This window comes from Corapipo altera, unplaced genomic scaffold, assembly GCF_003945725.1.
Source record: "Corapipo altera isolate COAL_440 unplaced genomic scaffold, ASM394572v1 65, whole genome shotgun sequence".
Lineage (NCBI taxonomy): Eukaryota > Metazoa > Chordata > Aves > Passeriformes > Pipridae > Corapipo > Corapipo altera.
The window spans coordinates 4,684,405-4,699,377 of record NW_020884891.1 but is presented as its reverse complement, the minus strand read 5'-3'; the positions used below and the strand labels follow the sequence as shown (position 1 = coordinate 4,699,377).

The following is a 14,973-nucleotide window of genomic DNA, read 5'->3' as shown; positions in this document are numbered from 1 at the left end:
TCAAGCTTCAGCAATGGCACATCTGGGGACCTTAAATTAAAGGGTTACCCAGAGTCAATAAACAGTCACTTGCACTTTGGAACTATTGACCGAGCTCCACCACACGAACAAGTTGTCAGCGAGAGGTCAGGGCGGTGGGAAGAAGATGGCAAATATCCCCCTCATACTCTTCATTTGTCTTCTGGCAGCTTGTCTTGGTGATGAAAGTACAGGTGAGTCCATTTAAAACCTAGAAAATCCTTCACTTTTGGGTACTGGGTGTTATAGACACTGGCAAAGAGACAGTTTGTCACTTGATAGTGGGACAGCTTGTGCAGTCTTATAAGAGACGACAGCTCAGAGGGATTGCTGCATTTCATAGCTCCTCCTTAAAGCTCTGGTTCTTTTCTTGGGAATGAAATAATAGTTTTTATGCTGATTTTACACAGACTGTGTCACAGGGATTAATTTTAAGAATGGAATTTTTCTTAGCTTTTTTTTTGCAGCTTTTAAGCTTTCAGAGCTTGATTCAGCCATTTTAGAATGCACACACATACACACACAGAAGCTAAAAAGGGGAGAGAGTTGCTCATGGAGTAACATCCACACATCTTTGTGTGCCATCACTTTGTCCTGGAGTACAAACAAGTGCTCACATCCATAAAACAGTCATTGGATTTGCCACTGCAAGGATTGTTTAAAGCCAAGCCCAGCGTGAATTTAACAAAGACTGTAAGATGCAGCCAAAACTGTAGACAAGATAGAGCAGTTGATGGATGTGGGCAATCACACATAGTAATGCAGGCTGTTGCTTGATTTATCTGTAGCAGCAACAGTTCCAGCAGAGTCTGGTTCACATCCAGTGTGAGTTCTTGTTTGCTGCAAGGCTGGTCTTTCTTCTTTCATTAAAACATTGCTAGTAGCAGCTTTAAAAAAAGGCTCTTTCCAAAATGTTTGCTAAGCAGTGAAAAGTGAGCAGAACCTCATACTGGTACCACCACCCACTCAGGTGTACCCACTATAAAATACAGTACTCAGCTGGCAGGACAGGTGTGCCCCCCCAGCACTTGGCCCAGAGACCCATCTCACCCTCTCAGATACTGTTTCAGAAGTTGGTAAATCATGTGTGAGTGTATTCTTAGTGTGAGGATGGTTTCCAGCCAGGTGAGTGCCATTCCTGTCACCCCACAGGGCCTGCAACCTTCAGTCCAAATCAAGTTTTGATTGTAAAGCAGCATGTGGAATGAGTAAGCAATGGAGAAAACCTAGAGGGATATGAGGGAAGGTAAAACTGCATTCATTAAAATGAGTTCCCTCCATTAAATGGGTTAATTACAGCAGGTGCCTGGCACATCCACTGGGAAGAGAAGAAGGAGCATGTCTGACACAGCTGCCTCACTCCATGCAGGGCAATGTGCAGCTGTGCCCACACCGTGTTCCCTGGGCACTGAGCACGTGGGGAGCCCAACAGGGTGACAAAACCATGGAAGGCTGCTCCATCATTCCCACCTGAGCCTTTCCAGCCCAGCCTGGGGTCAAGCTGGAGGCTGAAGCTCATGCCAAGAGGAGAAGGGGGCAGGTCTCCCCCAGCTAGGATGTGCAGCCACACAGCTGGGGAGGCCAACCTGGGTGTACATTCACGTCCCACATGTAAACCACAACCCTGCAGCTGGGAAGGGACCAGCAGTGTTTGAAAAAAGCCTGGCTTCATCAGAAGTCAGTGCTTTTCATTTTAACCAAAACCACACTGGCATGAGGAAGGCAGATGTGCAACCTTGCTGTACAATGATTAAAAGCTGTTAGTTCAATCTCTTGCAGAAAGATCTGACAGTGAAGGGGCTCGTTACACTATCAGTGGAATGGTGTCAATCAGACCAACCTGCCTGGGGCTCATGAGAGCTCAACAAAGCTGATGACCTGAAGGCTTTGTGAGGTTGGGGTCTGCTCTGCATCGGGTGCAGGAGTTAGCCATGAGATGGGACAAGTGGCTGGTACTCACCCTTTACTCTCCTGTATGCCCACCTGGCTGAGCTCATGCTCTCTTTAGCCCTCAGAGGGGTCAGTCCAACAGGTGCCCAACCCCCTTCCAGCACAGAGCCCTCAGATGAGGGCCCGTGTCCCAGGTGGGCACCAGCATCTCCAAGAGCTGCTCTACCGTGCCATCTGGTGACAAAAAGGGACACACTGTGAGTGCTAAGGGAGGGTGGAGAGAGAGGAGAAGCTGGGGAAGCAAAGTGGGGAGCTCCTTCGGGTGAACAATGTGTTTTAAAGCAGTGGGATGGGGTAATAAGAGTCCTCAGCAGAGATGGGGTTCTCTGAGAAGGGAGTCAGGAGCAAACTCTGGCAGGAGGCCGCCAGCCACAGGATGGCAGCTGCTGTTGTCTCTGCTGATGGGACACATGGCCCAGGAGCTTGGCCAGCCCACTGAAGGATGCACACACCCTTGTTGACATGACAAAGCCCAGGGGGTGAGGAAGGCTCATGCCACCCTTTCTGTCAGCAGGCAATGGTGGGACCCAGCCACATGGGCAGGGAGAGAAGTAAATGGCCCGTTTCTTCCAAGGGCTGCAGCTGCTTGAAGAGGCAAATGGCCTTTCACAGCCAAAACAGGCAGAAGCAGCTAAAGCAGGACAATTTCTGCATCCAAACAAGACCTCACCAAGCAGCAGCATGAAAAGCCTATTATTTTCCCCTCTAAAACAGCTTATTCCAGTCTGTGCATCTGTGATAGGAGCTACACCCTCTGCTTTGGGGTATTTTAAGCATCAAACTTTAGGGCTCCCAATCACTGTCTTGCCATCAGTCATTTCTGTCTATTGACTATTTTGACACTTGGTTCTCCAGATTTGATGCTTTGGATTGCGCTTAAGTTGGGCACCAAAGAAACGTCAGGTAGATGATAACACTCAGGAAATGTCCTTGGCCATGGGGCAAGAGGGGGGGTGAATGCCTGAAAAGGGCTTGCTTTCTGGGAGAACAAAACCCTGACAGTCCATCCCAGCTGTACCACACATGCTGCTCTTCAGCCCCTATTTCTGTTCAAATCGCAGTCTTCATTGAGAACGAAGAGGCAAGCTCGGTTCTGCAGAGGCAAAAACGAGCCAACTCAAACAGACTAGAAGAGTTTATTCCTGGGAACCTCGAGAGAGAATGTATAGAAGAAAAATGCAGCTTTGAAGAAGCCCGAGAAGTATTTGAAAACCAAGAGAAAACGGTGAGTGTCACTGCTGCAAAATGGCAACACCTCGTTCCCCCCTGCCCACACCTCTACAAGCCCTTCAGGTGAGTCCCAGAGGGGGAAGAGGAGTGAACAGCAAGGGGATAACCTGCAGGGCCAAGAGCAGCATCTGGCATGGCTGATTCTCATTCATGATCCATCTCTTGGGCTGGGGAACTGCTTTAAAGGGTTTGTGGGTCACCATTGGGATTATGGAGGGTGGTTTCCCTGCAAGTCTTTTCCTTCAGTTTTGGAGTCATCCCTGTACTACTTCAGCCAGACAGTGCCCAGAAATTAGAAAACAAAGGAAACTTATTTTCTTTTTTATTTTTTCTTCCCTTTGCAGATGGAGTTTTGGAAAACATACGTTGGTAAGAGCTGCTTTCTTCCTGTTCAAATGATTAATACTCATCTCTCAGTGCATAAATAGCAGATCTTATTGTAACAAATGTATTCCAGCATCCAGCAACTGTTAGGTCTCAGAGCCATGCACCCTAAATTCTGCAGCCACCAACAGCCTGGGTCTGTCCTGTTGGTATAGAAATGGCAAGCCACAAAAAAAAAGAAATGTCTTAGCATTTACTTTGTTCAGATAGGCTTTTTGGAACAGATTTCCAAAACCTCGCGGAACAAAACCAGTTCACACAGACCACGGGATCTGTTGAGCCCAGGTCACGCTCTGGGCTTCTGCTTTCAGCTGTGTTATAGAGTAAAACACCACAGCAATAATTAACATCCCTTCAGCAAACAGCAAATGCTCTGTTCTCAAGCAGAGATCTCCAGATAAGGCCCAGCCTCATGAAAGCACAGCGTGAATCCCTAGAAATGCCATATTAAAGTGAAGCCTCAACATGATCATAGCAAACAGCTGTTTGCAATTCACACCATTGCTCCCAAACCCTTTCTTCACTGTTTTCTTTTTCCTTTTCAGTCTCCACCTCCAAGGACTCCTCAGTCCCTTAACAAAAAGATTTCAATGCCCACTACAACATCTGAAACTAATTTTAAGGACATTTCAATAAATGAACTGCTTCGTAGATTGGCGAAGCGCCCAGAACATCTCTCTAAAAGGCCTTAAATAATTCAGATTATTCAGTCCAGACTATAAAATAAAAAAGTTACATTTGCATTGTAGGACTGTCCTCTGAAAAAACAGCTGATGAAATTCAACACTAAGTTTGTTTCCCTGCCACAAATTAGCTCATAAAAAGTAAGGAATGCCATATATTCCTCTATCATTTAAAGTGCCTGATTTACTGTTCAGTTTACAAGCTGCTATTCCCAACATGTGTAGCCCACAGGAGCTCATCCCTTGCCCAACACCTAAGCCCCAGTTGCCCTCACTAGGGAGCAACAACTGCAATCCTGACGTTATGTGCAACCTCCAACACTGTAACTTAGACAAGACAAAACCATTCTGTTCCTGTTTGCAGTTTTACTTTCCAGCCCATTCCTGAAAGCACCATTAACTGCCACACTTACTGGCAGGACACAAAACTCAGCAAGGCCTTCCCCTTCCTCTGTGTCTTGGCATAAGCATTTCAAAGGGCATTCCCTGCCATTTAATATCACTGATTTACTCTTTCACAGTGTTAGATCACCAGTTTTGCAATAAAGAGTATTTTTGTTAAAGTTTCAGCTTACCAGCTGTAGGCAACTGTGAAAATAAAAGCTCTGACATGGAAGGGAAAATCTCAACCAATTAATAGTAGTACAAGACCAAGAAAGAAAGAGCAATGACAAAGGTTCTCAATCCTAGTACACAGAGAGGTCTCCAAACCCAAATGGATAGATCCAAACTTTCACAGAACAGACAGTACTTTTAAAATAATCCAGATTAAGATACTCTAACCACTCTTGAGGAAGCAAGCCTTCTAAATTTGTCCGTCTAACCTGGCCAAGACATGAGGTCCTGTTGAGATGTTGCATGAGGGTGACTGAAGAGGAGTTCTACAGAAAGGAGCAGAACTGACCCACATAGGACAGGGTACACAATTAGGGCTCTGAGTAAAGAGCTGATGATGTTACCCCAGCGCTGACATTGTCAGCACACTTGAGTGCCAGGATCTGACTTATTTTTCATTACAAAGAAGGAAGCAATGCAATGTCTTGCTCATCTTTAGTAGGAGGCTTGCACAGAGCAAGGCTCCAGCATGTGACCGGCACGAGCCATGGTGGACACTCATATTTGTTAACTCTCCTGTCTTCTCTCCAAGATGGAGATCAGTGTGACCCCAACCCATGCAAAAATGGAGCCGTGTGCAAGGACGGAATAAATTCCTATGTGTGCTGGTGCCCAGCTGGGTATGAAGGCAGAAACTGTGAGATAGGTATGTACTGGGGGCTCATCCAGTGGTTGTTCTGCTCTCCTTGAAATCTCGTGGGATCAAAGCGGGCGCAGAGTTTCATCCTACTGGGGAGTGTTTCAGACACATTTTGCTTTGCTGTAAGGCACTGCAGAAAAGCATAAATTCAGCCTGTTGGCAACGGGATTGCAGGGGGACATGCTTGGGGATACAGGAGCAGATATTTCTGTCCTCTCCAGCCCTTGGTCACGTCCCAGGTCCACCTCTTCTGAGCACCTGCTCTTATGCAGGGTTCAACGGAGACTCAGGCTCAAGGTCTTTTGTTCAGCTGTGGCTGCCAGCGCAAATGTTGACAGACAGACCTTCCTCTATCTTCCCAGCACAAGCCTTTCTGGGGCTGTCAGCGTTCAGGGACAGCATTCTCACCCACTGAAAGCAAGAGTTTTCCACTGACCCCAATGGGGTCCCCATTCTCCCACTCCCCCTCTCCATTTCTCATGCCAGGATGGACAGCAGGTGCTGAGCGGGACAGGATTATCTCAACCTCCTCTCCACAGCACTCCACTGAATTCATAATTATAATTATCAGCAGCAACCTTGATTCTGAAGGCAAACAAAAGGCAAATATTTTCCTGATGGGTTGAGGAGTTTATGAAAACCAAACAGCTCATAATTTAAGCAAGAGGGATATTCAGCTCTTATATTTATAATATAATCAGGGGCTGTGCAACTTGCATAATGTGCTAGACTCACTGCACTAATAAAAGATTCTCTTTCTAGTTGTGATTCTGCTCTGGCAAGAGAGGAGTGTACGTTAAAAAGAGCATTTCAAAGCTGCATCAAATTTAAATAGTCTCATTGCAGATTTCTTGTGGAAGTGAGACAGGAGCAAAAATAGAGCTAGAAGTGAGGCGTGAAGAGGAGCTCTGTAAAAATAGTAAATGATGGCATTAAAATGGCTACAGGAAGGGAGGTGTCCTTGAGGAAGTAGGAGTGGAGTTAATCTGCTGTGAAGTTATTTGAAAACTCACTGAGAATTGCAAGGGCCTCTGCGGATTAGTGATTTCGCACCTCCAAGAGACGGTGTTCCCTCCACAGAGGAGTGAGAGGTGGGGTGGGAAAAGGCAGGTGCAAATCATGGGACTCTTGCTCTGCCTCAGACTGGGACATGTTTCATCAAACATCCAGCTGAAATAGGTCTTCCACGTCAGGCTGCCACAATTTATTGGTATGTCAGGAAGAACATAAGGCTTTGTTGGAGATTTCAACTCAGAGCCCAATGATAATCCCAGGACAAAGCCCTGCTTGGGTTCAGGGTTTACTCCCATCTGATACATGGTGTTCTCTACAGGCATCCACACTGGGGCTGGATTGCTGTAAGCACAGGGGGAGGAAAGCGGAACAACAGCAGGGAAATCACGTGGCTTGTAACCAAATATTTGCAGGAGTCCTTCAGGGTCAGGCTGCCAAATTTCAGAGAGCACACAGTTGTTGGAGGCAGGAGACTGTGCCAGGACTCTGGGGGCCTTGCATAGGCCCCTCAACCTGCCTTCTTTAAGAGTTGCCTGATGCTCCTTCATTATGAGCAGGGATGTGATTTGGAAGGATGCTCTCCTTACAGACAAGCATCTGACTAGTTGTATTTGGAAAAAACTCTCACAGTTTCATTTTAATTTCTTTCAGACTTCACTTGTGCTATTAAAAATGGAGGTTGCAAGCACTTTTGCACTCATGACCCACCACAAAAGGTTGTGTGTTCCTGCGCTGCTGGCTATAGACTTCATGAAGATGGAAAGTCCTGTGAACCTACAGGTTAACTCTTAAACTATTTTTAAGAGATTTGGGTTAAAGTTTTCAAGGTCTTGTCCTGGATTTAGATACATGAATCTCATAGAAATGCAATATCCTGTTGGAAACCAGACTTGTTTCCCTGCTTAGCAAATGTAAAGAACGTGACCTGACCTTGCACTTTCCCAAAGGCAGATGTGGGGTCAGGCTCAGAGGATTCAATTTAAACATCTTTTTTGTAGCCTAGGTGGGTGGACAAGGAGGGTAGTTGTCCAGGAATTTGTTCATAAGGCAAATGCTTCTTTTAGGTGGCTGCTTGCACAGACTACTCTCCCACCTGCAGCCACATTATATTTCTAGATATGGATCAGTAGTTTTCTGCAGGCAGAAAAGTGATGTTCAGCTATACCAGCATCCATTCAGCCAGAGCTCACTCCCATGTTCTTCCAATAGGAGCTACTGTTTGGTTACTTTTACGCTGAGGATGCCTTGGACTTTTTCAGCACAAAATATGATCTTTCTAACTGTAAATCCTTCTGATAGTCCATTTCATGGCTGGTCATCACCCAGTTAAAATTATCTGAGTTGGGTGGATACAAGTAAAGCTTTGTTGTGGTGTGTCCTCCCAACAGTGTGTATTTGCACTCAGAGACCCTCAATAACAACTAGTCAAACAAAGTGGTTTAGCTGTGGTATCAAGTGGGGTGGAAGGGAAATACATTGCTTGAGGCTGCAGCTTCATAAAGGGCTAAAGAATAGCTGGTTCTTGCTATATTCCCCAGCTTTACCTTGCTCCTGAGCTGTTACAATAACTAACTACACAGACATGTGCAGACCCAACCCACTACAACACAGCAAGTTAATTGGGCATGAACATCTCAGAAACCCATCTGGCAGAGGAGAGAGGAGACTTTGCAGACAAATATTTTGTCATCTGAAGTCAATTTAACATTTGATGCTATCATATTTCTAACACCTGAGTGTAACAGGTTTGCACATCTGAGCTTGCATGCAGGTACCTACATGGGTGAGATAGTTTGCTAAGATCTGACAGCTATAGCCAGGAACTCTTTGAGCTCTTGGAAGTGCTGGCTTTCAGGAATCAGTGTAGGAAGTATCTTAGGCTGGGAGTCCTGTTAACAGAGATAATTAACATCTCAGGCCTGTGTTGCCCAACATGCTGTATCACTTTCACTGGACCAGAAAGGTTTACTGTTAGCAATAAGATCATCTTTCAGGTTGGGTAACTGCCCTTCCTGCAAAAGCTTAGCTTTTGTTGGCTCTGAAACCTTAATTTCCTGGCCTATCCTCAGGGGTAGCACTTGCCATCACTCAACACTTATTTAAGTCCTGTTCCTAAAGCAGGCTGTTTAACAATAAAGGATGAAATCTCCATAGGCCACACTCACATATGATTTTACACTAATGTTTGTTTGCTCAGTGCTGTCAAAATCTTTTCAGATGAAAGACAATGCCTGATGCTATTTACTATTTTGACTGCCACTATCAGCAGGAATTCAGCACACACTGCATAGGAGAGAAATGGGAAGAACTCGTCTGAAACAAGCCTGCAGATGAGCTCTTCATTAACAGAGAAAGTCTACAACCCTAGAAAGAGTTTATTAATGTTTTCCTCACCTTGGTGCCAAGCAGGATTATCTGTACAATTGGCAGATCCTATTTCCTGTCCTCTCCCAGCTGGACATTTATTGTTCTGGAGTCACTTGCCATAGAAATGCCAGCCAAGTGCCCAGCTGCCCGACATGAGCCTCCCAGGTATGCACCACAGTATCCCACCAAAAGAAGGCACAGCTGCCCCAGCCTGTCAGGCATGCATTCTCAACAAACAAGCTTTTTTCATTTTTAAAACTGTTCAGATGTCATTTCTAAAGCCCAGAAACAATTTATGCTTTTGCTACTTTTACATATTACCCGCACTGCAGATCAAAGGCACAGGCATGTTTGCACAGGGTCAGCCCACTGACATGTGTCTCCCATGTCAGTCCAAAACAGGGTGCTGAGATGAGGCAGCGTTTGCCTTGTCACCTGCTCCTTCAGTTGCTGTAAGTCTCAGGATGACACAGCCAGTCATAACTGTGACTGTTTCGCTTGCAGTGCCGTATCCCTGCGGGAAGATCACGGCTCCCGAAGCAAAGAGCAAGCTCACCCGATCCATGAACACCTTTGAGAACTGGAACATAACCAGCGATGACCATGAGGATGCTCAAGATGAGTTGCTCGACAACATCACAGAAACCAGCACTGCTGCCACCACGAAAATCACACCGATAATTAAGGAGGGCACCCGGGTTGTCGGCGGGACAGACAGCATGAAAGGCGAGGTGCCTTGGCAGGTACCAGCTATTTCTGCAACCCTCCTGTAACCCTAGCAGTCACTCTGTTAACTTATTTCTTTCTGAAGGTAGGATCATCTTACTTTTAAATACCCAAAGCCCATCTCTGAGGTTAGAATAGCACTAGGTTTCAGTTTCTTTCTGTACACGGTTTTATGTCACAGCAAAAAAAGTTGCCTGGATGGGAGTCAACCCTGGCAAAAAAGCCACAAGAACTTTACCTGGTGGGGCACAAAGGATCTGGTTTTGAGCTACAGCAACAAATTGCCCAGTAGTCCATGAATTTACCAAAATTAGGCTGAAGACTGAGGAAGGGGAGCTTTGCAAGGAACAACACAGCTCAGTTTTTAGCTCCATCAGTTTCAGCAGATCACAGAATCATAGAATGGTTTGGGTTGGAAGGATCTTAAAGATCACCTAGTCCAACCCCTTGCCATTGGCAGGGACACCTTTTGCTAGTTCAGGTTTACACAAACGCATGGGTGTGATATCCTCCTGCTTCCACAGGTTCTCCTGCTGGACAGTAATGGTGAGGGCTTCTGCGGCGCATCCATCATCAACGAGAAATGGGTGGTGACAGCAGCGCACTGCCTGGAGAAAGGCCTTGACATCTCTGCTGTGGCAGGTGAGCACCTCAGGCAGCATCGGGACAGAGCAGGGGAGGGACATGAGACAGGACTTGCACAGGCCAGGCCAAGGCATTGCACAGAACACTGATCCACACCATCATGGTGGGCAGCAGCGCGGCACAAGTTGCTATAGGGCACAGGGGCCCCAGTTGCAGGTTGCAGCATTTCATCAGCCTGGTCCCTGCAAGTACCAGCACCTCTGGTGGGAGAAGTGAGCTGGGTCTGGCCTTGGTCTCAAAGCCACAGAGCTGCTGGACCATGTTGTAGACACAGTTCAACCTGACCGCAGGCAAGCTCATCTGAGCCAGACATCCAGGATGCTTTAAAGCCCTATGGACTTCAGTTAAAATGCTGCCTCGTGAGCTGGTGTGGTGGATGTTTATCTCTGCTGGCCACACAGGCCTCACTGGAGAGTTCTGATCTTGGAGATCACACTACATTTTCACACAACTCTCAGAGAACTCTCAGGATTTGTGTGGCTGCTTCAAGAGGAGCATCAGTCACCTGACTACCTCCTTGCAAGGAAAAGATGACTGCTTTTGCTCCTAACTTTTTAAAAGTAAATAGAATTTGTGTATTGAGGTAGAGAAACCGGGCTGGCATGTGGGAAAGTGTGCTTGTACAGCAGGATCTCTGGGGAGTTAGACACAGGCCCTGTAGCGAGGCTGCACAACAGGTTATGCTGCTACTTAAAAAGACAAATGTGTATCTGCTTGAAAAACGGTGTTTCCCCCTGACTGGTGGCACCCAACTGTGCCAGACCTCCTGCTAGGAAGCCTGCTGATAACTCAGTGTGGGGCCTTGGTGAGCATCAAGGTGCCACATTTCATAGCTGTGGCAGAATCAGCTTCCCCAAACTATTTGTTTCTCCCCTGTATAAATATCTACATAGGTTACACCAATAGGTACAGGAGGGGAAGAGTGACATGGTTAGTAATTGCTACCAGCAGTACTGAGAGGAGGCATGGAAGATGCATGCTTTCTATTTAAGCACTATGAAATGTAGTAGTGACAAAAATGACATTTTATCTCAGTCTTGACACACTGAGTTTATACCTCCACAAATGAGCTCATCAAAAGGGCTCCAGCTTCACCTTCATCTTCCATGCTAACAAGGTGAAGCTCCTGAGTGTCTGGCTGGACTCTGGAGGCTTACTGCCATGGGGCTGGGCACTACTGCCAGGTCCTGGCAGGATGAGGCTCACAGCTGGCACATGGCATTTTTTGCTATTTATTTCCAGGCAGTTTTGCTGGGAAGCTGAGCACAAAGTCCAGCCTTGCACCTCTTAATGTGGAAAAGCATAAAATGCCCAATGCAAAAACAGTTTCCCCCTAAAAAGCACATTTCCACCTGGAGAGAAGTTTTGTGTTTGCTGCACATGCATGCAAACTGCCTCTCCTTTCAGGCTCTCTCCTGAACGTCACACACTCCCTCCATTTAGGATATATTATCAGCCAAGTCCCCTTGCTCTCCCTTCACACCACTCTGCAGCACTGCTGGGTTTCCAGGGCAGAATTTTGGCCAGACAACAAGTCAAGAAAGCAAAATATGGTTATGCAGGGCTCCAGGGACTATTGAATTTGTGCCTGCACCACCTACACAGCATAGGCAACATCAGAGTTCTTCACATCCATTTGTGCTTTGTATATAACATCTTAGGAGGCCCAAAAATCTATAGCAGGAGGTGGGAGAGGCATTTCCCTCCCCTGTGCTTCTTTGCCTCTCCACTTTAATCCCTGACACATATTTTTAGGTTCCCAGCGTAGCAAACAGCTGTAATGTAAGAAAAACCATCTGAAAGTCTCCCCCACATCTGTCTTGCATTTACACTGTACAAACACAGTCTGCAAAGGAGCTGACATTCACACTCTGCCGCAAAAAAACCCTCCCAGAGCACATCGGCAGCACCAGCCACCCCTCCCACCTTCGCCAGCATTAGCGTGACCGCAGAAATCCAACTCACCTCTCTCGCAGGCTCCGTGCTGCTCCTCGCAGGCAGCCGCAGCAGACACAGGACACGGACAGGGCCAGCAGTGCTGCAGATATTGTTTAGAGGAGACGGTATATTCTGGAGATCACAGCAGAGCGTGTAGAAACCCCGCAGCAGGGGTTAAACGCACCCTGCGCCTCTGGGGCTGCGAGAAAGCAATCGCGAAAAGTCATCCTGCTCTCCAGCTTTCAGCACGGGCAGCACGCTGGCGGGAGAAGGGATACAGCTACAGGCAGACCCAGATCTGCCCATTCGCCGACCTGAGACCACGGAACATTTTCCTTTCCCTCTACCTGTTACACAAACCGGGAGGGGAGGTAACAGGCTGCCGCAACTCAATCACAGGAACCTGAAGCTGCCCGGCAGTGATTGCGAGCAGCTGAGCCTCGGGCGGGCGGTGGAATCTCGGCCACCTGTGAGCACCAGGATGTGGCATTTTGTAGCCTCCTGCACCCCATTCTGCCCCGTGACTGTGTGGTTTTAGAAAAGGGAAAGTCAGGTTTCTTTTCCTAATAAATTATTTATTTTAAACCAAGATTTTTCATCAACGGGCTTTGTTCCCTCTGATGCAAGAACAACATCCCCTCTTTGAGGGTGCTAAATCCCCAGAACAGTCACATTGCTACTAACTCTGGCAAAACATTTGGATCTTTGGCACATGATTGGGCGATGAGTGCCTGGTGTCACACCTGTGGGTTCAGGTTCTGCCAGCTGCAGGGACAGAGGAGGCACTGCTGTGAGGAAACCTCCAGCACCCTTTGACAAAGAGCAAGTAGCCTGGCCAGTACCAGTCTCCCAGCAACCCGAGGGCTCAGCTCTTTGCAGCCACTTGACTGGGCTAAAATTGCATTGGCATGGCCTCGCCAGGGCACGATCACTGGTTGGGCCACGGAGGGATCAAGCCCGAGTCACACTTGTCTCCGCAGGTGAACACAACACTCGGGAGGATGACCACACAGAGCAGCAGCGTAAAGTGGTGAAAGCCCTTCCCCACCCCACGTACGACGCCTCGATCAACGAGTACCACAACGACATTGCCCTCCTGGAGCTGGACGAGCCCCTCGTTTTCAACAGCTACGTCACCCCCATCTGCCTCGGCAGCCGGGAGTTCACCAATGCCCTGCTGAAGCAGGGCACGGGGACGGTGAGCGGCTGGGGCCGCCTGCACTACCGCGGCCGGCCGGCCACCACCCTCCAGGTCGTCAAGGTGCCCTTTGTTGACCGGCCGACCTGCCTCAAGAGCACCTCCACCACCATCCTGCAGAACATGTTCTGCGCAGGTTACCCGTCGGGGGGCAAGGACACCTGTGAGGGGGACAGTGGAGGGCCCTACACCACTGAGATCGAGGGCACCTGGTTTCTCACAGGGATCACCAGCTGGGGTGAGGAATGTGCCAAGCCAGGCAAATATGGCATCTACACCAGGGTCTCCAAGTATGTGAAGTGGATAAAGCAAAACACGAAGCTCACCTAACCCCAAGGAGTGTTATGCTGTGCTGGGGAGGCTACACTGTGCTGGGGGATGGACTGGTTAGTTAAAGAGAGACCTATAGCAATCTCCATGTTTTTGAGAAATCATTGCAGTTTAATAAACATTTCTAAATGAAATAACCTCTGCTCTTGGAAGGCAAAAGTTAAGAGAACACAATGAAAACGTGGTAATAAAGAAATAAAAAGCCCTTTTAATGGTCCATGACTGTATTCCTGAATGCACTGGCACTGCTGAGGTGGTGTAAGTCCCCAAATCCTGAATGCAGAGGCTGGTGTGGATGAGCTGGGGACTGACTCACACGTGCCCCGGGCCACCATTCCAGCAACACTGCCCACAGCTGCCACACAGCACTGTGGGCAAGGGAAGCCCAGCAGGCACTGGTGCCTCAGACACCAGCATCCACCATCAACCCAGTAGTAGGAGTCCATGAGGGAGGTGAACACACACAGCAGTGCACCCGCATTGCTCTTGGCCAGATGTTTTCACATGAGCCAGGCTGAGATGGATCACAGGCAGCAGAAATGCTCCTCCTGCTCTAGGATAGCATAAAATTGACTGCAAAAATTACCTAAAATATGTATAAAACTCATCTAAAGGTAGTGGTGGGCTTTATTCTAATGATTTCTGCTGAGCCATGTTAGGATTATAAAAAGAACTGCTTAGTGTCCTGGTGTTTATATTAATCATGTTAAATTAGAGACTGCAGCAACAGGCACTGCTGGTAGTGATGGAGACTGTGTGTTGCCCTCCCCAGACAACCTCCCCTTGTGGAAGGTCCCCTGAGCACAGACAGCTTGGGACACCCTAGAGGCAGACAGTTCCCTGGGAGACACCTTCCCCAGGCCCAGGGTGGGCACTGGCACTGAGGCACAGGCAAAGGGAAGTGGCATTCCAGGGAAAGGTGATGCTGGGCAGAGGTCCTTTGTCAGGGTGATTCAAGTGGGTTTAATTCAGTTCCCAGCTTCAAGAGAAGGGAATAATCCCAGAGGAAGGGAGGTTTACCTCTGATCAGTGCTGCTTCACCTTGTATCTCTTTCCACAGAAAAATCCAGAGGTGCGTGGGGAAACAGCATGGCCTTTGGGAACTGCACTAGGATGCCTGGCATGGGCAGCTCGTGCACAGGCTTTACCAGGCACCATGCATGGGACACCAGCACATCCCCAGAGGCAGAACTCACTGACAAGGGTCTCCTCCCTCCCTGCTGGAGAGATGTGTC

General features: G+C 47.9%; 2 protein-coding genes across 2 annotated transcripts in view; one reads left to right on the top strand and one right to left on the bottom strand.

Moving 5' to 3' along the window:
• Positions 1 to 12,524, bottom strand: part of FGF13 (fibroblast growth factor 13) — a 314,484-nt gene extending 301,960 nt beyond the window's left edge. The window contains exon 1 of the mRNA XM_027645502.1: positions 12,238 to 12,524. The gene's annotated coding sequence lies outside the window, so the exon portion shown is untranslated. The remainder of the gene's footprint in view (positions 1 to 12,237) is intronic.
• On the top strand, positions 77 to 13,955 carry F9 (coagulation factor IX). Its single transcript, XM_027645497.1, has 8 exons — positions 77 to 212; positions 3,030 to 3,193; positions 3,543 to 3,567; positions 5,413 to 5,526; positions 7,186 to 7,314; positions 9,406 to 9,644; positions 10,152 to 10,269; positions 13,191 to 13,955. Exons 1-8 carry the CDS (start codon positions 146 to 148, stop codon positions 13,736 to 13,738), a joined length of 1,404 nt encoding a protein of 467 aa, XP_027501298.1. The 5' UTR covers positions 77 to 145; the 3' UTR covers positions 13,739 to 13,955.
• Positions 13,956 to 14,973: the final 1,018 nt, after the last annotated feature.

Bases quoted from the DNA above. Each gene is read 5' to 3' on its own strand.
- F9 (XM_027645497.1), top strand. From the start codon at position 146: ATGGCAAATATCCCCCTCATACTCTTCATTTGTCTTCTGGCAGCTTGT. The intron at 213-3,029 runs GTGAGTCCATTT...TTCAAATCGCAG, and splicing joins TCTTGGTGATGAAAGTACAG to TCTTCATTGAGAACGAAGAG. The intron at 9,645-10,151 runs GTACCAGCTATT...CTGCTTCCACAG, and splicing joins AAGGCGAGGTGCCTTGGCAG to GTTCTCCTGCTGGACAGTAA.